Source organism: Drosophila albomicans, chromosome 3, assembly GCF_009650485.2.
Source record: "Drosophila albomicans strain 15112-1751.03 chromosome 3, ASM965048v2, whole genome shotgun sequence".
NCBI classification, from domain to species: domain Eukaryota; kingdom Metazoa; phylum Arthropoda; class Insecta; order Diptera; family Drosophilidae; genus Drosophila; species Drosophila albomicans.
Window position 1 is genome coordinate 9042115 of NC_047629.2, and position 23455 is coordinate 9065569.

The 23455-nt window shown below is 44.0% G+C and overlaps 2 protein-coding genes across 4 annotated transcripts; one reads left to right on the forward strand and one right to left on the reverse strand.

The window, feature by feature from the left end:
- Window positions 1-436: 436 nt before the first annotated feature.
- LOC117568024 (protein charlatan) lies at window positions 437-22213 on the forward strand. Of its 3 annotated transcripts, none has more exons than XM_034248353.2 (7): window positions 437-950; window positions 15540-15853; window positions 15917-16422; window positions 16482-17492; window positions 17926-18120; window positions 18298-18621; window positions 19172-22213. In XM_034248353.2, exons 2-7 carry the CDS (start codon window positions 15635-15637, stop codon window positions 20934-20936), a joined length of 4020 nt encoding a protein of 1339 aa, XP_034104244.1. In that variant the 5' UTR covers window positions 437-950; window positions 15540-15634; the 3' UTR covers window positions 20937-22213. The 3 variants fall into 3 exon arrangements, with proteins under 3 accessions (XP_034104244.1, XP_034104245.1, XP_051859751.1); XM_034248354.2 differs by lacking the exon at window positions 437-950 and adding an exon at window positions 6148-6455; XM_052003791.1 differs by lacking the exons at window positions 437-950; window positions 17926-18120; window positions 18298-18621 and adding an exon at window positions 6150-6455.
- A 346-nt stretch (window positions 22214-22559) lies between these two features.
- LOC117569398 (DNA-directed RNA polymerases I, II, and III subunit RPABC4) lies at window positions 22560-23178 on the reverse strand. Its single transcript, XM_034250534.2, has 3 exons — window positions 23023-23178; window positions 22786-22878; window positions 22560-22696 (listed from the first exon to the last, which is right to left on the reverse strand). The coding sequence occupies exons 1-3, from the start codon at window positions 23078-23080 to the stop codon at window positions 22674-22676; spliced, it is 174 nt and encodes a 57-aa protein (XP_034106425.1). The 5' UTR covers window positions 23081-23178; the 3' UTR covers window positions 22560-22673.
- Between the last annotated feature and the right edge of the window lie 277 nt (window positions 23179-23455).

Here is a 23455-nt window from a genome sequence, read left to right on the forward strand (position 1 = left end):
AAATAAATTAAATTAAATATTTAATTGCATAAAATGAAATGACTTTCATTATTTTAGGTTATTTATGTCAGAGACATCACAAAACTCTCCCAAAGTTGTCAGGACTCTGCATACCTTAAATACAAATAACGGCAAACTTTTTGTAAATAAACATGGCGGCCATGGTATGAGAAATCCAGAGAGCGCATTCAAAGCGAGTGATAAATCGAAAAGCAAGCAGAGAGATAGATAGAGAGAGAGAGAGAGAGAGCGTGCTATCGCTGCCTATTTTTGTGAGTGGGAGAGTTTTGGAATGCGCGCGCTTTTTTGTGACAACAACAGCAACAACAAGAACAAGAGCAAGAAGAACAACAACAGCAACAAAGCGTAGCATAAACAGGAAGCTTTTTATACAAGTGCACAACTCAAAGCGCAATTATTACGCGACGGGCAATCGTTGTGGCAACAACAAACGGCGAAAGCAACTTGCTGCAAAAACAAAACACTGACTTACGATTACAAAACAAATAGTGGTTATATTGACGACAGTGTGTGTGTGAAGGGGCGGGGAGCGCCGCCTCCAACGTCGGCACCGACGCCAGGGCTGCCATAAAATTAGCTCGTCAGTCGGCGGCGCTTTTGCATTTTAGGAGCAGCTACGTAGCTGCTTCTCCCATTCATTCAGTCACGAGATTTCATTCAGTGTGTGAGTGTTGATGAGGTTAGTTGTAAAACCAATTGTATCGGTAATCGTTGCAAAGTGCTCAGCTCATCAAAAACGCAAAAACGGCTAAAATGTTACAAGTGCAGTGTGATCAAAGTGTTGATTAAACAGAACCTCGAGAAAAGTACAAGTGAGGAAGAGGAAAAGAGGATATCAGCAAAATCGTAGCGCAGTTGTGTGCACTCGCTGGCGAAATATTGTGCTGCATACTTCTGGGCTGTCCGCGAAAATCATTACGAACATGTTGGTAAGTGCAAATGCATAAAAGTATGCAATACTTTTTCTATTTACAACCAGCGAAAGGCTGCATTAAGCGAAGATCTCCTTGAGGTAAACGCACTAATGACTTTTGCATAATTATTGCAATTCATGTTCAAATCTATGCTCGAGGGCAATTAAAAATTTTTCTAACAAATGATTTATTGATTTTTCCGCAATGCGTTTGAGTGTGTGCGTGCATGTTGATGTGTGTGTGTGTGTGAGCGTATTGTCTGTCTGTGTGCGTATATTTTTCGGTATGCACTTTTTCCAGAGAAACACCCCACCACCGACAGCAACAGCAACAACAAGAGCAACAGCAACAACTATTGTCGGGATCCAAACAACCCCCACAGCTTAAAAGCGCCAACTTCTATTTTTCCATCATCAATACTTTCTCCACATGGAAGCATTTGCCATAGAGCTATTGCTATTGGCATTGTTTTGTATTGGTATTGGTATTATGTTAGTATTAGTATTGGTATGTTGGTATTGGAGCAGGCGCTCTATGCAGCAAAAATACCAACCCCCAAAACAATGCACACGCTCACACCCGCACAATCACAATCACACTCACACACATACACCATCACTCACTCACTCACGCACACACGCACACGGCGAAATTGAAGCTTTGGCATTTGAAAACTACAAACGAGCGACTTTTCTCACTGGGTTGGGTGGTTGTTTTTCCTACCACCGGGCGGCGCATATCATAAATTTTGTGTCTATAACAATTTTTGTTATGCCACCCACCCAACCTCCCTCCCCTCCCCTACCCAACACTCTCCAACAGCTGCCGCTTCGTCGCATCGAAAAAACTGCAAAGGAATTGTTGCAGTTTTGACAACACATTCAAAGCAAAGAGACAGAGAGAGAGAGAGAGAGAGCGTAATCCAGCAAGGGAGAGAGCTTTGGGCTTCTCTCTCTCTCAATGTCTTTTTCTCTCTCCATTCTTACGCACATTGCTCCACACAATTTCAATTCGCTCTTCCAGCTGCGTTCTCAAATGCATTTGCATTCCTCTATCCTGCTCTGTCTATCGCTCTCCCGCTCTCGCTTTGTGGATTGTGGGCGTTGTTGGGCGTACGTTGCATATGGTTTTGTGCTTTTGCTTTTTATGCAACATATGCGGCATATGTTGCACTTGTATTGGGGCATAGGCAAATAGGCATTTGTCTACGTGTTTTTATTATATAATTTGTATTTTGTTATTTCTGCTCATGTATTTTGCAAATCTACATTTATTTCTGCTCGTTTAGTCCTTTTTTTGTTGCTAGGCAACAGCAAGGGAAGAATTCATGTGCATGTCGAGGATTTATTGATGCATTACATATGCACATACATGATTTATATACATTATATAAAATTCAAAGCTCTGTACACGGCATTATGAATAGACATGCAAATATTAACATGTATGTACATGTCTGTGTATACTATATTTATAAAGAAACCACCTCTATATACCGCAATTAGTGGGTGTGGGAAGATAAAGGTTCAATCCTTTTTAAATGATTTCAAAGGTTGACGACTTAACTCCATTTGCTGGCACTTCATGAAATTAAGAAATTTGATTGAGTATTGAAGACGTCCTAAAGGTTGAAAGCAAATACATCTGCATTCGTAGCAAAAACAGTAATCACATTTAGTTAAAACTCAACTACTCCTTTTCTTTTGATATAATATAAGCTGATTTTATTTGGTCCAAAGCTATGATTTTCTTACTAATAATTCCACGATATGCTTTCAATAATTGATTAAAGATTATTTATTTATTTAATAGAAAAATCTTTATTGCTTTGAATATCAATATAACTTCATTGGTTCAAATTATATGATGGAATCAAAATTTGTTAAAGTTAAGTTTTGTTAAAGTCAAACAATTCTGTTTGTAATTAATGTTATAATACCACTAAAACTACAAGAAAGGATATAAGAATTAAATTTCTAATGATCCTAAAAAAAACCCTTTCATATTATTAACCACATACATACGTCGGATTTTTCATATTTCCCAATCTGTATTTATCAACTTGAGGCCCGATGAATGTGATTATTTGCGAATTTTGAATGGAAGTGCTAGAACAAATTTCACGTTTGTGAAGCAGATCCTAAAATTATGAAATTATGCAAAGTCCGAAATGTAATTATCTACAAATAATAACATTTCTTATTATTTTTAAAGAACAGAACATTAAAAGGAACTACTCTTTACTACCACTGACTTATAAAGTATAATATCCCAACCCATTTAGCATTTTTAACACTTAGTTTTGCTATAATTTGAAATCCGTATTATAAATTTAAAAATGTATGTCAGTTGGTCGCAATTTTAGCTCTGTTTACCTCAACATTTTCCAGTTATACTGTTTACAGTTGATTAAGAAAATGGTTGAAAGAGAGATGGTCCCACTTTGACGGGTCAGTCGGGGGCATCTAAGCTGCTGACCACTTCCTGTTGATTAAATTCCAGCTTGATCAGCCTCTAGCAAATACGTGTAAGAGCCAAGAAGCCCGTGACTCAGTCTCAACCACAAGAGCGTGGCGGGAACTGAATCAAACAACCTCGCAGAGAGTCGTGTATAATAGATGGCCAGCCCACCCACGCCTACGCTTTATTTTGTTTTCGTAGTCGGGCGAATTGCGCATGCGTTACCGCTCTCCACTCCCCGCTCCACTTGCTGTCTGTCTGTTCTCATCCCACGCTAGGCGACGCCATATTGAATTTGTGCCAGCAGCGATCACAAGCCACCCTATCTCTGGCCATTGTCTCTCTCAGTCTCTCTCTGTCTGCTGTTTTGACGAGAGGGTCACACTGAGCTCCCCCTTGGCAGTTACTCCTATTTTTTCGTTCGTTCTGTTAAATGAGACGTGACAAAGTGCAAGCAAATCGTGACGATTGAAGAGGAATCGAGTCCCTCGTTTGCCCGCACGGGTATTTGATGATCTTGCCATGGCGCCTCACCCAAAAAGAAGCCCTAGAAGAAGCAGCAACACTTTCTCCCACAGACCGAGAGACGAAGAAGGGCTTCAGCAGCAACAGGCGACCGACAACAGGTTTCTTCTGAGGTCGAAGCCATGTGTTGCTCTGCTACGTTTTGTAATTGCCTTTGCTCATTACGCAGCTTGCGTTATATCACACAATGACCAAGGATGGACAGATTGTGCACCCGACAAGCATAACGGTGAAGATATCGGCACTTCAGCGATCCCTCGAGCACTGCATCGGATTGTGGTCGAGTGTGTGGGCTGTGCAGCTGGTTTCCTTGGCCAGTGGGCCAGCGAGCTGTCTTTGCAGGGCTGCTGGAAAACCGGTTCCCTGTTGCTCCGCTCCTTTGTGGCGGCCGCGTCATCCGCTCGCCACTTGAGTGGCAATGAAGTTTAAAAGTAGGGTGCTCCATTTCGCCGAGTAACCTGTTTTGTGGTGTCTCATCTGTTGCGGTGCAGCATTGAAAGCATTTCCGATTTGATGATCGCACAGGAAAGTGAAGATAGCGTAGCAATAAATAAAAATTGTAGAATTAGTAATAACAAGGAAATTGAGACTGTTACGTTGTTGTTATTAAGAAAACCACAACGTATAACCTACATAGTACTTAATGAGTTCCACGATCCTCAAAGTGGAACCTAAACATCATACACCGTTTTCTCGTTTCCACTTTGTGCCTTTTCGCCCATAGCCTTCAATCGACAGCGACAGCGACTCTCCTTTCCGATTAAAGCAACAACAAGTACATCACTTTCCGTTACAACAACAACAGCATCGTATCATCGATGATGCGCAGTCGCCGTCTCTGTCGCTACCATTGATTGCATACAACTTTCAATTTCATTGAGTTGCAGAGTGCTGCTGCGTTGCACTATTGCGGAGTCTCCCATATGAGTCATGCGATTTGCATAGCAATCGCAGATTGTTAATGTTGTCTTTTTTCTTGGGCTGAGCACAACCTAACCTCAATCTCAGAGCAACCCACGCCACAAGCAGCGCCACCCAGCTGCCAACTACCTGCCCAACCTTATGTACAATACATACTGCCAGTCTATATAAGTGTGTGCTGTGTCTACCTGGACTATGTATCAGCACCTCCTCGAAAACGAGCCCAAAAAGCAGCGGCCGCGTTCGCGCTAATGAACGCAACAGTCAATCGCGTCCCCCGTAGCCGACGCCGACACCGCCACCGCCAACAGCAGAGACAGCAACAACATGAAGCGAAACAACCACAAAACAGCAACCCACATGCACGAAGATCATTACCAACAGTCAACCCGCCGACGCCGACGGCTGCGCATAAAAAATACAACAACAACAAAAATCAAGTTGCGCAGCGGACGCCACACAAACTGACCTGCTTCTGCGCGACTGCGCTGTCGCCATATCAGCAGCAACAGCAACAGCAACAATAACAACGTCCAGAAATTCTACAAGCCAAACCACCCTACGCAGAAAACAACAACAAAGTTCGGTTCACACTACCTCGCTCCCACTCTCGCTCTCTGGCGCTCTCACTGCGGACAGCGGCAGCGTCGGCCCACACAACAACAGCAGAAACGTGAATGAGCGGGTGGCTTGGCTTTGCCATGCGTTGCCTGCTGCCGACGCCAACTGAGACTGTGACTGAGGCTGAGACTGAGACGCCGGTGACTTCGTCGCTTGTTTGTTGCAATTTCTCTTTTATTCGATCATTCGTTGTATAAGGTGGCGGCTTGGGCCCCCTGGCGCTGAGCACAGTGGGTCAAAAACGGTTTACTGATGTTGCCACTGGCTATAAGTTGTCTATTAGATATTTATGTAGGCATATATTTTTTCTCTTTTCGCTTTAAAATTTATAAATCCTTTCTTTGCTTCTATAATCTATCAGTTATTCATTTTTATATTATAAAAAGTACATGACAACTATATATTTTTGTATATGTATTTATTTTTAAATTAAATTATTATTATTATTATTTTTAAGTAAAAATGCTTTTCCAAGTCGCAATAGATTCCATTCTCAATATTTTCATTAACAACTACATACATACATACGTTGAAAATACAGTCGGCACATTTCACTCGATATTATTTGAGGCAACCCACTGTGCGACGCCACTGACGCTGCCGTGCTCGTTCATTTCAGCAGCAGCTGGCTGCGTCATCGTTCCATGGTTCTCTCCCACATTCTGCCAGCGACTCTCTCGCAGTCTGTTGGAATTTTTCGTAGCGTTCGGTTCGTTTGGTCGCATTCGCGCGCATCTCAGCAGTAACAACAAACATTTATTAAAGGCCGGCGCGTGTTTTTAAATATTTTTGGCAAGTGTTTGATTAATGAAAGTGCACATTTAATTGTGCGTACTTCTAATAAATTGCATTGTATCAAGTGAATAAATTGTGCGAGTTACAAGTGCAGATAACAAACAAAACAAACAACCCATAAAGGACTTTTTACAACAAAATTGAAATGGCTTAAGGGCCAAAACAAAAAATCGCAGACACAAATTGCAGACATTAAAGGTAGCTATACTACATTTATTTTAAATATATGGGGAAATGGTAAAAGTGCTTTGGAATTCTTCAACTTTACTATTTAGTATGTTTTGTGTAGTTGTGATTGCTATTTTCATACATTTTAATAGAAGCACTAGCAGACCAGCCTTATTATAATTTTTGACGATCACTGTGTGATTTTTTCAGTCTGCTCATACATATGTAGTTATGTATGTATGTCCTTATGTATTGGATCTTCATTTGTCTTCCTCCCTCTAAAACCTTTTGCGGGACACATGTTACCACTCAGACACACTTATAGAGAGACGCATACCAATACATATGCATTACATAGACCCATCGACAAAATCATACCGAAGGCCACAGCCAACAACCCACAGGTAGCTCACAGTGGTTCACAAACCGGTTACCCAATTTCCAATTATACACAGGCACAACAACAACAACAACGCACAGCAACCAACCAAAAAAAAAAGCCACTCCAACGCCCAAAAAACGCACCAACACTCGCACAGCACTCCCAAAAACACAACAACAACAACAATAAAAAGAATGCCCGCTAAGAGTGGGCACCCCTTCGATGCCTTCGTCTGTAGCAATCACAAAAGATGCCAGCACACACACACACACACTATGAAAAACGAGTCGGAGTCGCCATCACGGTTGGCCCTCCCTCGCTTGGCGCAGTCGCGACGCCTCGCTGCAAGGGGCAACGATAATGAATGACGTGAAACCCACCACCACCACCACCATCTACAACAGCAACCACATCCTTGGCAGCTTGCGTGTGTTGGGTTACTCTCTCGCTCCCACACTGCCTGCCGCCCTCTTCCCTCTCTCTCTCACACGCAAACGCGCACGCACACTTGTAGAGTCCACATTAATGACAGCCTGGCAACCCTGTGCTGTGCCCACATTATCCTACTTTCTTTTTATCCGCTGCCTTTTTTCGTCTTTCTGACACACACTCACACACATACACACATGTCCGCATACTTGCACACATGTGAGTGGGTGATGTTTTAAAATCTTGCCTGCCCGTTTCCCCTGGGGCAACAGGGCAGCGACAGCACCAGAAACAGCAACAACAGCAGGCAGTCAAAACGACGCGCGTCTCGACGCCTACCTCAGCCCTATTTATTCTTGCGCTTTGTCACATGGCCGTTGCGCTCTTTAATTGCCGCCTCGCATGGCTCAACTTCCCAACTTCTCTCTCTCTCTCTTTCTTTTTGACTGTCTGTGTGTTCGTTCTCTCCGCTACCGACGCGACTGACCGTCGCCCGTCCTCATCGCCGCCTGCTGCGTCGTATGTTGATTTTTTTTAAGTTTTTATTTTGGCGTCCGCTGCCTAAACAGCGGCCCTCGGCCCTCGCATTATGTTACTCTCTTCCATTTCTGCTATTTTGTTATTTCGTCTTCACACCCTTCTGTTAGTTTATCACACAAATTCTTCTGCCTGCCCACAGCCTGCAGTTTTGCTGCTGTTGCTGCTGCCTCCTCTTCTACTGCTGTCTGCTGACTTCTGACGAATTTCTTACACCCACCCAACGACAACGACTTTTGCATTACATATGTACTCCACTCCTCTCCTCGTTGACTCGTTTGTTTTATTTTGTATTTTTTGCTTTGCTGTGTTGTGCTTGGTCGCCGTCTGCGTTGCCGCCCCCACACAATTCGGTCCTCTACCGTATTTGTTGTTGCTCACATTTTGTTGTTTGTGCAGAGTCTCCTCTTCGTTTGCTTTAACAGTTTTTGCTGTGCTTTCATCATTTTCAGACCAAGGAGTTGTCAATGCGGCGATCAAGCTTTGTTGGGATGAGTGTATGAAGTACAGTGAAAACTTCATTAGTGGACTGTTGTTAGCTTGACACCCTCTTGATTATTATATTTTAAATTGTTTTAAGCGAATTTGGCCTCTTTTAATGATATGCAACTGCAGCTAAAATCTCTCAGTTGTAATTCTACGATGATATTTCTTATAACTGTATTTTTGATAGTTTCTATAATTATCCGAACAGCTTTTTCACAAGAAGTATTGCAGAATTGTTTTAACAACTGATAAATATTTCTATATATGTATGTGGAAGGTCTTTATTTCACTCTACTAGGATATATCCACCTTAAAAGAAGGCCAATTAGGCTATTGTCGATCACAGAGACATGCCTTCACATCGACACACCCCATTAAAAAGAGCAACCCACACACACATAAGCGCTCCCTCTCCCCTTTTGCGGCTCGCTTAAGTTCAAGTTCCCATGAAAAACGTCGCGACCCCAAAACGCAGTCAGCGCAAACTTCACAAAACTAAATTACGCACTTCCCGTCTCGTCGCGTCGGGGCCGAAATGGACAGACAATCTTTAGGGGAGGGTGGCTTGCAGAAAGACAACGGGACCAACAATCGGTGATCGGGTACCTGCTGTCAGAGAGTGTCTCGTGAGGGTTGCTTGTTGCACCGCACCGCATCGCATTGAACCGACCCCAGTGTGCGCAGCAATCTCACCAAAAATCACATAGGAATTTCCTGTTACAGCGCGTCGCCTCCCCCGACCCGACCCGATTCGATCCGAAACGTATCGACCCTATGCGACCCGTCCTACTCCTGACCATGCCAAGTTACCTGCCCAACAGAGTTTACCTGTTTCGTAGCAACGACAGCAGCAGCAGCTGTTTGTTTTGCGGCTTTCAAGGTTTCTACTTTTTACCTGTGGCGTCTCTCTGTCGCGTCCCCTTTGCAGCAGTGGCAGCAACAGCGGCAGAAGCAGCAGCCAGCCACCCCATTGCGTAGGATTTCATTTCATTTCATTTGTGTACCATTCACCGCTCTCAAACTTGGGTTGGGCCCTGGGCTAAGAGTCTGGGGTCTGTCCTCTGTGAGTTGGGGGAGGGGAAACCTCTTTGGTTTGATTATACTTTGGTTTGGTTTGGTTTGTTCGCTTTATCGGGCCTGTCTTTTTCGTTGGCGTGGCCCGAAAACGAGAAACTCGTCTTCAGTCCCCGTCGCTCTTTGTGCTTTGTGATCATCATTATCTGCGTTTCGCTGCCTCATTCTATGGGGCCGGGGCCTCGCAACGCTGCCGGCGCATCACCATCGCCTCCTCCTACTACAATTTGCCTAAAACCTCAACCGTTTTTCAATATTCAACGTTGAGACGGCCCAAAAAACCAAACCAAAAAAAAAAAATAAAGTATATACAATACACACATAAATACACGCGAGACGACGACGTCTGTTTGAAGGTTGTTGTGAAATTTCATTATTGGGTCTCTTTCGTCGGAGTCTCTTGAATTACTGCGTGTGAGCATTTGTGTGTGTGTGAGGCTGCCTTCTTCTTCTTCATCTGTTGTTGTTATTTTAAGAGGCGTCCAGCGTCAACATTTCAGAGTTGGGTTTTGGGTTGGGTTTAGAGTACGTACTTATGTACGAATGTTTATACGAAAACGGATACATAATGTATTGTGTGGAGCAGACAGTTCCTAGTTTGAAAACTAGCCCAATTCCATCTAAAAAGTCGAATTGAGATCAATAGATCTGTTTAGTAATTAAAATATCAATTCCTCACTCTAAATTCATTAAAGTAAAGTCTCTGAAGTGTAACAAATCGCAGAAATTCTCTGTGTACACACCTTACACTGGTCATCCCTCAATATATGGTTAATCCACTTGTCAGCTGGCAAAGCAACTCTCAACCCCTAACACGAATAGCAAGTGCAGAGCATTCCAGAACAGCAACAGGCTCTGAGGAGACAGTCTCCTTCTGGCTGGCAGGCGGCGGCAGCTGCAACCTGCTTGTGGCAACCCTAAAAACGGTGCAGGCAAAACCACCCCTAAAATCGAAACAACTGCATTTAATTTCTACCCCAGAGGGGCAGAGATCGACAGACAGTCAGAGCACAGACCCAGAAACAGACCAAGGAGGGATGCACATGTTGCTTGGACTACATTTTAAGTAAAAGGCAAAGATTTCCGAAGAATACGCAGAAGAAGGAGGAGGGAAAGCAGAATAAGCAGAAGAAAAGGAGGATGAGGATGAGGAGGAAGGCAAGCAACTGACACTTGAAAGAGGGACAGGGACATGCGACAGACGTCGCCATTTTTGTTCATGTATTGAGCATGTGCAACATCAGCAACAGCAACGGCAACAGCAGCGCCTGCATTTTGGGTCGTCCGACGACGTTTTATGAGGGCGCGCACCTGCCAACAGCTGCCAGCAAAACAACAGCAATAATAATAATAAGCATAGCCAAAAGCTGAAGAGTCAGAGACGTCTCTTAAACGCGTATATGACTTGGCCCGAATCGAACCGAAATGAACTGATGGCTGCCCTTGAAGATGTTGCTGCTGTGTTGTGAATGCGATGTTGCTGCTGCTGCTGCTGCCGTTGCTCATCTCGATTGCTGCTGTTGGTGCTGCAAACGCCCACAAGGCAATGCCACCAGCACCACCCAAAACTTGGCTACACACACACACAACAACGAACAGACACACACACACTCACACTGGCGTATAAAGAAACCAGCTTTAAAGCCCAACACTCATTGCTTTGTTGTCGGTTGTCTGTTGCCTGCCTGCAAAGCTCAGCTCAAAAAGAAGACGCAAAAACAGCACAAAAAAAAAAATAAAGCAGCAGCAGCTGCTGCCGCATCATTTTTGCTGTTTCTATCTTTGGCTGGCCACAAAAATTTACCACCTGCCGCCCATATAAAGCTGCCCTCTGCGCCTTTTTACACACACATTCACACAAGTGAAGACAGAAACATTCACAGCACCCGCAGAGCGGCGGCCTAAAGCGAAGCTGGCGGATGTCTGTGCATCTGCCAAAAATGCAAAAGCAACTAAAACTTACATATTAACTTACATGTTTGCGGCTGTGTGAGAGTGTGACTGATATTTTGTATAGCTTTTGTGAGCACCCTCTTCCCCCCACTCCAGTTGACCCACGCAAAGGCAATGCAATCCACAACTTACAACTTGCGGCCCACACGCATGCGCTGCTGCTGTTTTTGCTGCGTAGGCGTGTGAAGCAGCAGATTGATGGCATAGAGTAGCAAGAAAATCGTCGAAGTCTCATTCCCTGTTAGCTCGCGTATAAAATTGAAGATTTTATTTTGTTGTCATTCGTTCGTTTGGTTAGTCGATCGCTGTATTTGCTGGACACCAAGCACAGCTGTTCGACACCCACCCACCTTAACGACTTGCTGTTGTTGCTTCTATGTGGTGTGTGTATCGACAACGCGCAGCTAATGCGAGAGTCGATGCACAGTGTGTCGAATTGTTCTGAAATCAATGGTTTTTGATTTTGCGTAGATAACAATGAAGTATGCAATAATGATGCTCTAAAATATTTATCTAAATGCTGAATTTGAAATGCTTCTCATAAATAAAGAATTTAATTACAACGAAAACAACAACAAATTTAAGTATTTTAAGTGGGTCTCATATTTCGGCACATGCAATTTTCAATTAGCAAGATTACTTGCATTTGCCAATTCGCCTCCCTTCCAATTAAATTGCACCACTGTGCACGCCATCGGGCAAAAGCGCTTTTTAATAACTGCGTGTGGCTTTGGAATGGACAGGCAGGCAGACGGCTGTTGTTTGGCGTTAACATGTCATTAGCTGCTGCTGCTGCTGTCCGTTCTCTGCTTCCTCTGGTTGCCCCGTCGCTTCGTCTCCTCTCTTGGCCTTTCACCGCTCACCGCAACACCAACAACAACTGCAAGTAATGTTGTGGCTCACCCTGAGCTGCCATCGGGGCCGGGCCAGCCCACGGGTGTTAAAATGTTCATATACACATACATATGCGTTTGTATTGTGTGCTTGTGTGTATCCAACTCCATGCACACACGCACACATTATAAGCAACGGTTTCGCCCCCTCAGCTGTGTGCGTCAGTGTTCAGGCTCCGCAATTTAGCGCTTTGACGCCCGCCTCCCCCTCCCCCACAACAAGCAAAGACACACGCAATGAGCGCAATTCTGACAAATATTATCAGTGACAGACAAAAACAAACAACAACAATTGTCATTGCTGCCATATTTGAAGAGAGAGACAGAGAGTGAAGCCACCCAATAATGCGTTTACCGTTAACAGGCGACTGATCGGCATCTGCACAGAACAAGACAACAGACGACAACCAACAACTGGCAGAAGACCATCGAGCGAGAGTGGCATCGATCGCCCCTGTCATGAATTGCTCTGCTCTTGCTTATGTTGCTCTCTCGCACACACTCTCATTTCGATTCTTCGGTTTTTACATAGAAAAGCTTCCAACCGGCATTTTTTTGTTTTCAGCTGCCAACCGGTTTCGCCTCTCTCACACTCACTCTCTTTCTGTCGCTCTCATTGACTCCCCCAAATTGCGTTGTCATTGCGGCGGCGTCGCTGCTGCTGCCGAAGCTAATGTCGGTTTTTGCACACCCACCATAGGCGACGACGGCGGCGTCGACAGCGACAGCGTCTGATCATTGTATTTGTTCTTGATGGCGCGCGTGTTAGAGTTGTTGTATGTAAATTGATTTTGTTGTTGCTGCTGCTGCTGGTGCTGCTGCTGTTGCTGTCGGCGGCGACCGTTGCGCCCATTTTCAGCCCACTCGCTGACGCGCCCGTTGCTGTCGCTGGGGTTTTTTTTTGTATTTCGCTGCCTGCTATTAGCAAAGCGGATGTTGTTTTTGTTGTCGGTGCCTGGCCCCAACGGAGCACCCACACGCGCAGCTCTTGTTGTTGTTGTTGTGGTTGCTGTTGGCAACGTTTGACACTCTTTTATTACCCATCTGTGTGTCTGTGTGTGTGTGTGTTTAGTGCTCGCCCACTAAAGTTGACCCCGTCAGCTGGCCCTTCGCTTATCGAACAGTTGGACTGTTGTATGTTTTTTTCCTTCTTTTTTGCTGCTATTTGGACAACTTTCTTTAGTGTGTGATGCAATTGAAAGAGCTAAAAAAACTGTTGTGCAATCCGGCGTGAATCCCCATTTCTAAACAGATTATAGAATACTTTCATCTGAAACTCGTTTTCAATGATTCACTTGATTGTGATGACGACAATAGGAAGCTTTGCAATATCAGCAGTTTTTATATTCCTTCAAAATAAAACATCTCTTTTTCAACTTCCTTTGTGCTACGCTGTCCAACACTTGCACTTTTTTTCCAACACACACAAATATGCATGGATGTGTGGAGTCGATGGTGATCTTGAGTTGAGCCAAAGTCAAGTTCCACCCAACGACAAGAGCGACAACAACAATGCCCTTGGCTTGGAAACCACACGCAGAGAGCCAATCAAATATGGCGTGTTGGGCTGCGAAGAAGGGTGGGAGGGGAGGGGAAAGGGCTGCCGATCCGACAGGCGAAAGCAAAACAAAAAATACGAAGCTGAAACCGAAACCACAAAGGCAAAGCAAACAGAAAAGGAAGAAGTGGAGGAAGACGTAAAACGCCCCCAATGGCGCAAAGTGTGGGCAACAACTGTAAAAAGCACACGAAGCAGAAAATCAAATACGACTATGCAAAAAACAAAAACTCAAATACGAAATATGAACTCAAAAGAAACGAAAGAAAACACGCTTTAGTACGGCCGCGCATACATACATACTTACACTCACACACATACATATATAAGTAAATACAAACAAACAATTCTCCCACTCCCCATCAGCCTTCTGCCCTCTGCTCATTGCGCAGCAGATTCGTCTGCGGCCTGGGCGAGTGTGGGTGGCTCTCTGTTGGCTCTGGGCCATCGAAACGTGCCCATGCCCATATCAACAACAACAACACACACTTTCTGTCGCCACACACAACAACAACAGTAACAACTTACGTGGTTGGGTGTCAGCATCTCGCTAGAGAAAAGAGGCGCAGCAACAACCATCAGCAACATGTGGGCCACCAGCAACAACCACAGGCTTCCGCTTCTCGCTCGCCCTCGCTCTCATCACCCAACAAAACCACAAAAGTGCCGCCAAAATTACAACGCCAACAGCTTGTTGTTGTTGCCCAACAATTTGTCTCGCGATTTTATGGGAAGCTCTTTGGAGAATCCTCGTAGTTACGACCGCCAAAAACGAAGTTTTTGGGCGCGTTATCTTTTCCCTTGATGGGGTTTTTTCTTCTGCCGTACCTGGGCTGGCCCGTTGTCATTGTTGTTGTTGTTGCGATTGATAAATTTATTAATGTATGCAGTAAAAAGACGCCGAGACGCCAACACATTCAAGCGTGACTGCGTCAGGCGACAAAAGTTTCAAGTATGTGTTAAATTCTCAGTTTGGAATTTTGTAATTTTACAATTTTTAATTCAAATGAAATGCATTTAACATGATATAATATTGAAGAAAAACATGTCTTTAATATTAAAAAAAATGTCATATATTAAAGACTGATAAGATACACATACTCGATCTCCCCGATAGATAAATCCAAGCAACTGAAAATATGTCATATATTATAGGGCTCATTGGATAACTGCCATTTCTGTAAATTTAATATTAATTATACTTGCTTATTGTTAAAATAGACAGATTGTAAATAAAAGAAAAAAATATATATATTAAAGAAATATTCGAATTCTTATTTTTCAAATTATATTATTTACGTAATAAGTTGTTTAATTATTTGCTCTGCATTTGTAATCGCTTAACCAACAAAATCATTCTTGACACGTTTGTCGCCTGTTGCATCAAGCAACGAATGAAATTGTGGTAAACAAAAAGTGTGCTCAATTCACTGAGCTCGGCACGCTGACTCAGCTGATGCTGGTCCAACGACGCGAAGCGACGCGACGCGACTCGACGTCAACTCGTCGTCGCGACGTCAGCAGCATCAAGAGCAATCGTAAAAACCCGACGCCCCTCCCAACACCCCCATGAATGCGCCCAAGGCAGTCAAGTTCGAAACAGAGCTGCGGTGTGTCAACAGCCGATTCCCAGAACTGACATCGATTGGGGGAAAAAGGGGGCCTTTGGTCGTTGGGTCTTTGGGTATTTCGTATACCGGATGTGAATGCGAATGTGCGTTGAGCTTAGATTCACTGATTAAACTTTACCCGCTATTTCTATCTCCCACTCACACTCTCCCGCTGTGTCTTTTGTCTTGCAGTTTTCGAAGCACATCCGTGGAGGGAATAGCGAGAGAAGCAGTCGCCACAACTATAGAGCAACGCGCCCGCAAGCCAAGGCCAAACAGTCGCAGCAATGGCAACACTAATCCCAGCGACCGGAGGCAATCCAGCGAGCGCACAGTCCTCCAATGTTGAGGCCACATATGAAGATATGTTCAAAGAAATCACACGTAAACTGTACGGCGAGGAGACCGGCAACGGTTTGCACACGCTCGGCACACCGGTGGCTCAGGTGGCCACCAGTGGCCCCACCGCGGTGCCCGAGGGCGAGCAACGCTCGTTTACGAATTTGGTAAGTGCCCCATCGCATTCGTTCGATGATTACCTGTTTCACCTGTGTAATTTCTCTCGATAGCAACAAATCGATCGCACCGCTGCGCCCAGCATTGAATATGAAGCGAGTGGTGCGACAGGCGGTGGCAACGGCAACAACGTGGCCACCACCCAGGCTAATGTAATCCAGCAACAACAACAGCAGCAGCAGGCCGACTCGGGCAACTCTGTGGTGGTCAGCGCCAGCGGCAGTGGTGGCGCCACTGTGGTGCCGGCGCCCAGCGTCGCCGCCGTTGGCAGCTTCAAGTCCGAGGATCATCTGAGCACAGCCTTTGGCCTGGCCGCTCTCATGCAGAATGGCTTTGCTGCTGGCCAAGCGGGTCTGCTGAAGGCGGGCGAGCAGCAGCAGCAACGCTGGACTCAGGACGCTGGCACGGCAGAGCAGCAGCAGCCACAGCTGGTGCAGTGGACAACAGGTGGCAAGCTGCAAAGCTATGCCCAGGTCAATCAGCAGCAACAACAGCAGCAGCAGCAGCAACAACAACAACAGCAGCAGCAACAACAGCATCAGAGCACGCCCAAGTCCAAGTGAGTTTAACCTTAATCAAACAATATCAACCCACAACTAATCTTGTGTTCTTGCGCAGAAAACACCGTCAGGAGCATGCCACGGAACTGATCTATGCCAGCCCCTCCACATCGGCCAATGCGGCACAGAATCTGGCCCAAAACACGCCCACCTCAGCGCCCACCAACAGCAGCAGCAGCAGCGGCGGAAGCAGCTCTTCCGGCGGCAGTCGCAAGAAGTCCTCGCAAGCTCAGGCCGCAGCAGCCGCTGCCGCTGCCAACGGTGTTCACATTGTGAAGCGTTATGCCTGCACCCATTGTCCGTACTCGACGGATCGTCGGGATCTGTACACACGCCACGAGAACATTCATAAGGACGAGAAGCCCTTTCAGTGCTATGCCTGCCTCAAGCAGTTCAATCGAGCCGATCACGTCAAGAAGCACTTTCTGCGCATGCATCGCGAGCTGCAGTACGACATCAACAAGACGCGTCGCCATGTCCCTGCCGGCAGTGGTGGATCAGGTGGTGGCTCTACTGGCAACTCCCATCATTCCGGCGGTCGTGGCAATGTGACGATCAATGCGACGGGCGTAAACATTGACAATGCATTCCTGGAGGCCCAGCGACATCCCACCTCGACCAGCATGAGCATTGTGGAGACCATCGAGGCGGTGGCCTCCGCTGCCGACATGCCGCTGGCCCAGCTTAAGCAGGAGAAGCTCGACGATGGCTCCGTACTACCGCTCCATGTGGGCGCTGTCATGAACAATGCCCAACAGCCGGTTGCTAGCTCCAGTTCGGGTTCGGGTAGCAGCAGTGCGGGTGGCGGCTCCGGTCTACTGAAACCCAAGCGGGAGAAACGCTTCACCTGCTGCTATTGCCCCTGGTCCGGTGCTGATAAGTGGGGCCTCAAGCGTCATCTCAACACACACACAAAGCCGTTCGTTTGCCTGCTCTGCGATTACAAGGCGGCGCGCTCAGAGCGCCTAGCCACCCATGTGCTCAAGGTACACAACAAGCGTGCCTGCAGCAAGTGCTCCTACCTCGCCGACACTCAGGAGGAGTTCCAGGCTCACATGAGTGATGTGCAGTAAGTACCGCTTTACTTTTATTATACTTGATTAGATGTAGGAAATAGGTATCAAATGAATTGAGGATACGCAAAATCATGAATGGGATAGAATGCGATGGGTTATTTACCCTTCCAACCGATACTCAAATGATTTCCGAAGCCACAGCAAAAAGGAACCTTGTCTGAGGTCCTAAGTTCCTAAGTTGTGCAGATAGGAATAAAAAAGAGACCTCAATTGAAATTATTGAATAGGACCGGAAAGTTGGGATATATTTTATTTCGTATATTTATTTACAAGTTGCACTTGATGTGATCGATCTGAATATTTGATAAGAATTCACTAGCTGAATTGAAAGTTCCAAGCTTTTTCAGTTTATGTGAACGATTTTTTTGATTAACTCATTAAGCATCGACAATCGCTCCTAAAGAAAATCGCATTTGTTTCTCTCAGTCCGCACGATAATCGTCCGGCGCGCAGCAGCAGTGGAAACAATAGTGGCAACAACGGTGGAAACAGCAGCGGCAACAATAATGGCAACAACAATGCATCGCATAGCCAGAACTTGAACGTCTTGCGAACCATTGGGAACACCCTGGTGGCGAACAATCAACTGAACACGTTTCACAATGCCGGCAACGCTTTTGGGTAACGTTCTCAGACCGCCTTCCCCCACTTTTCCCCCACTTTAGTCAAGCGCGCAGAATGCTCCTAACACTAGTTACTACCCTCGTTCTTGTTCTCTCAACTCGTTCTTGCCCTACTGTGATTCCCCAACCAACCAACAACCGAACAACATCCAATGTGCATTGATTTGTGCTGCAGTTCGTCAAGTGGCGGTGGCCAAACCGTGGGCAATGTGAGCGGCAGTGGTGCCGTTACCATCTATACCACGACTACCAATGATGGCGTGTCTGGCGGCGGCGGCGGTGGCGGAACCGGGAATAACATCACGGGCGGCCCTTTACAGGAGATCATTGTGAATCCCACATCGATGGTGGGCTGGCGTCTCAGTGCCAACGGCTCTTTGATACCACCGCATGATCTGCTCACCGGCAGCCTGCCGAATGCCGCAACTCAAAAACGTGGCTCGGAGCGTTTATTTCAATACCTCGAAGCCGAGGGCAGCGATCCGGAGGACTATGCGCGGTATTTAATCGCCTAACCCGTTGAAGTTTTTCTCTTTTCGTTTTTGTCTCTTTTGTTGAGTCTATTTCGTTGCTGCTTATAAATTATGGTTTCATTATGGTTTTCATTTAGTGTTTGTTTCTCCTACACTTTTGCGAAATTTCCGTGAAGTCAATATTATTTGTTTTGGCTTTTCAATTTTCATTTTGTTATACATTTCTTTGTTCTGCATTGTTGTCAAGTTTCAGATGATTTGTTGCCAAACTTCATTGGAATATTCCAAAACAAGTTGTTTCAGCTTATCAATTTTCATTTTATTGTCCTGCATTATTTTCATGTTTCAGATGATAAGTTGTCACACATCATTTGAATAAGAAGTTTATTTTATAATTTTGTTTTGAGTTTTAAATTTTTATTTATTTCACATTTGTTTGTCCTACGTTGCCAAATTTCAGCTTATGTGTTGCCAATTTTCATTATTATTACAATTTTATTTGTTATCATTTTACAACTTATTATTTTTCTTCATCTATGATTTACTAATTCAATTTGAATTTCTGCAATTTTACAGTCTGCTAAAAATGGACGCCATTAGTCGCAACACAGCTTCGGTCGCTCAGGATTTTCATAAAGCGGGAGGCGTGCACGAGTTGAAAATACCAGCAAATCATCAACTCCTGTTCAATAATAAACTGCCTTCGCAATGGACAACACGAGAGGCTGCAGCGCTGTTACACAGCCTGAGCAACATGGGCGGCAACAGCAGCATCAATGGCGGCAACAGCAGCGGCAACAACAACATCGCACAGCGGCAAAAGTTTGGCTCGATGCGTGCTCGACAACACTCGACGGGAGAGGACGATGAGAATACGCCGTCATCGGCATCGTCGTCCTCGTACTCGGGTGACGAGTACAACATGTCGGCAAGCACATCGCCAATGAAGTTGTCGCGCCATGGCAACAGCAACAACACCAGCAAGTGCAACGGTAAAGAGAGCGAGCTCAAGGAGCAGCAGCAGAACAACAACAAGGCGATGATGGCAACGGCATTTCTGGAAGCAGCAGCTTACGAACAGACGGCCATCGAGCTGCTCGCCAGCAAGCGAAAGCTGAAGATTGAGTACGACGAAGATCAAGAGAATCAACAGCTGCAGCAGCAGCGAGTGCAGCTTATTAAATCGTCTCCCGCGTATAAACTAAACAACAACAATAATACAAATAATAGCAACAACAACAGCAACAGCAACAACTATTACAAAGAGAAATCTCATAGAAATGCCGTTCATCATCATCAGGATGACAAGGAGAACAACACCAGCAGCACAGAAGCAACAACGGCTGCAGCAGCCGCAGCTGCAGCAGCAGCGGCAGCAACTGTGGCGGCCGCAGCAGCAGCTGGTGTTGCCGTCACACCAAACAGCAACAGCAACAACACAACCACCAACACACCTTTTCTCACACAAATGGAATATCAGAATCTCAATCGCATTGGCACACAGTTTCAGAATTATGTTAAGGATATTATCAACAAATATTATGCAGCCGAGACGCCGCTTATGCTGGCAGCAGCCGCAGCAGCGCTGCCCACCGCGACGACCACTGGGCAGCAGCGGGAGCGGGAGAGAGAGCAACAATCGTCGCCCGCCAAGCGACGTCGTCTGCTGAGCGAGACTGAGGAGTACATTGAGTATCTGCGCAACAAGGAGGACATCACGCTGACCATCACACCAAAGGTCTCTCAAGGCAGCAGCGTTGTTGCGTCAGCGCCAACGCTTCCGACGCAGTCACTGCTTAAACGTCAGCTGGATCTGGCAGCGCCGCGCAAAAGTCCCAAAAAGCCAGCAGCAGCAGCGGTTCAAGCACCACTCAACAACAACAGCAACAATAACAACAATTGTAATGCATCTCGCAAGTCACTCAACCATCTGGCAACGCTGCTACCGCTGTTAGCCGACGCAGCCAGCAAACAGGAGTACTTAACGGCGCCGTTGGACTTCAGCAAAAAGTCCGAGGCCGAGACTGCGCGCAGTTCGCGCAAGCAGGCGCAGCCAAAGAAAATACGCCTCACCCCCGAGGCTGTGGTCACCATGCTGCGTGATAAGCATCTCAATCGCCTCGGGCAGCAGAAGCTGTGCTGCGTCAGCTGCGCGGTCAGCCATCGACGCAGTGGCGTCAGCTTCAACTATCATACGCTTGGCTCTCTGGCGCTGCATCGGTTTTGGAGGCACCGCGCCTTGCAAGCCAGCACTCGCAACTGTAAGCAGTGTAGTGCACAGTTTGAGAGGCGTTACAGTTTACTCTTGCACCGTCGACTGAAGCACGGACGTCGCCATTAAAATTAGCAAATGTTTGCTTGCTTGCCATATACACATTTCTCATGCATTAGGCATTAATATTGAAAATTCATTGAAAATTGCATTTATTTGTTAAATTTTAAGTTGTGATGTACCTGAAATATGATTTCTCTTTACAAACAAACAAAAAACAAAAGCATAAAAGCTTAAACAACAAAATGATTATGATCAAAAATGATATTGTAGAAAGCTGCGTCCCATTTCGATGAATTTCATATTATAACTTACACATCTCAGTTGTATATTTGAGGATTCATACAAGCACACTCACATTCACACACACATACACACTTAAGCTTGTGTAATACTCACCATATAGTGGTAAAAGACAACACTTAAATATTTATAAAGAAACAAAAAAAAACACTTAATAGAATTTGAAGATGTCAAATGTCTTAAATTTCGTTACAGAATCATTTGTGAAGTAAAATAGCTTTAATTTGCCATTATTGAACTTCATTTAAAATTATTATTATTATTTTTGTAGTTACTTAGTGCGAGTAATCTTTGCCATCTTATACATAAAGTATGATTGTCATTTTCTAGTTGATTAAGTTGTGTTATTATACATACATACATATACATTTACATATACATATACATACCTAAACATATAATTTATACAACATGAATGTAAACCTCAATACCTTTTTGCCTTATTTTTTAAATTTAGCTTTAAAGATCAAGATATTGCATATTATATTATGTACGTTTAGTTCTAGTTTTAGTTTTGAGCAACAGCCACGCCCATGCCCACAAAATCACAAGATCACAAAACAAATGCAAAAACACTGCAACTGCAGATGGCAAAAACAAAGTCTATAGCATATTTAAACACGAAGAAAACAATACCTATATATAACTAACTGTACGTGTAGTTGTACTTATGATTTTATCATGGATAAAGAATGAATGAATGAACGATAAAGGAAAGAAGAGAAGGGAATAAACACAAGAACAACCATACAAAATACTCAAAGAAACAAAATACGATATACATAATAATAATATGTAATAACTTTTTACCACACACTGAACAACAAGAAAATATTTGACTGAAAAGTGTCGGGGAAATATTACGAGAAGATACAAATAAATAACATAAATGGTATAAACAATTTTTAGTGTAAATGTGTGTTTTTGCTAAATGTGGTAAACTTAAACATAAATTTATTACACCAAACGCTAAACTAAATCAAATGAAAACACAAAAAAACAAACAAAACTTAAAGTAAAGTAAATTTTTGGATGACAAAAGCCATTTAGACAAAATTTTTGAGACGAAAAAAGACATTTATGAGTAAAGAAACAAAAACATGAAAAAAGAACAAATTACTTTACATTTTATTTTAGCACAAGTTGCAAAAAAGAAAAACAAAATATACGAGTAATAAAAAATGAAAAACAAATATAAGTGTTTTTAGTTTAAAAATTATATTTCCAAAAACATTCAAATAAAAGTAAATTAGTTTAAAATATAGAAAACCAATGAAGTTTTATTAAAACAAATTTCGGTATTTCGGATGAGCGAGATTCACCTAAAATATTTTAATCTGGACAATCCATATATTGGAGTACGGATTGCTTGCAAACAAGAAAAACACATTCTACAGGAATAAAACAAAATTGTATTGATTACACGTCTCTTATATTTAAGAATATATTTTTCAATTACAAGCTAAAACTCTAAATTAGTTTTCCATTCCATAGTCAAACGGTTTAACGAGCATCGAACACAACAACTGCGAAAGAAATCGAAATGTTATTGAAAACGTACAGTTTGAGAAGCATTGCAGGTTGCGCTGCATGTTTCCAGTGCCTTGCTACTTACGACGCTTGGTGCGCTTCTTGTACATGATGCGGTAGCCGCACTCACGGCAACGTATAGGATCACGAGGACGCATCTCATTCTCATGGTGGCATTCTGTTTTCAAGAATTAAGGAAAATGGTTTAATCAATAAACAATTTCAATGAATTTGTTGCTACCGCAAACATGTGCACGCTTGCGAAACTCAAGTACACCTCCATAACGTGAATTTAGCTATGTTGTGGCGGTTTTTTACTTACCGCCGCAAATATAAGTCATAGCGGTCTTGACATTCTCCTTGGAGCTTGTTTCCGACATCTTTACTTAACAAATCTTAAGATTTTCAATAAAAATAGTAATGTTTGGTGCGACTTGTGTTTGCGGTGCAGTGTGACCGTAACTGAATTAAATAATATCCATGCTGCGTTAAAAATATACCGAAATACATAATATGTATAAATACGTGCTGGTTACACTTTATTAGGTATATTGGTATATTTTGTATTTAGGCACAAAAGCGCCACTTTTTGAATGATAAAATGTAAAATGTATATAATGTTTACGCGATTAAATTATAAAAATAATAATAAATAATAAAATAATAACGAAAGGGTTAACTTTATATTCATCAGCTGGTTTAATAATTTTGGCTGATATCACTTACGGAATATAATCTTTTGTGAATACCCATTG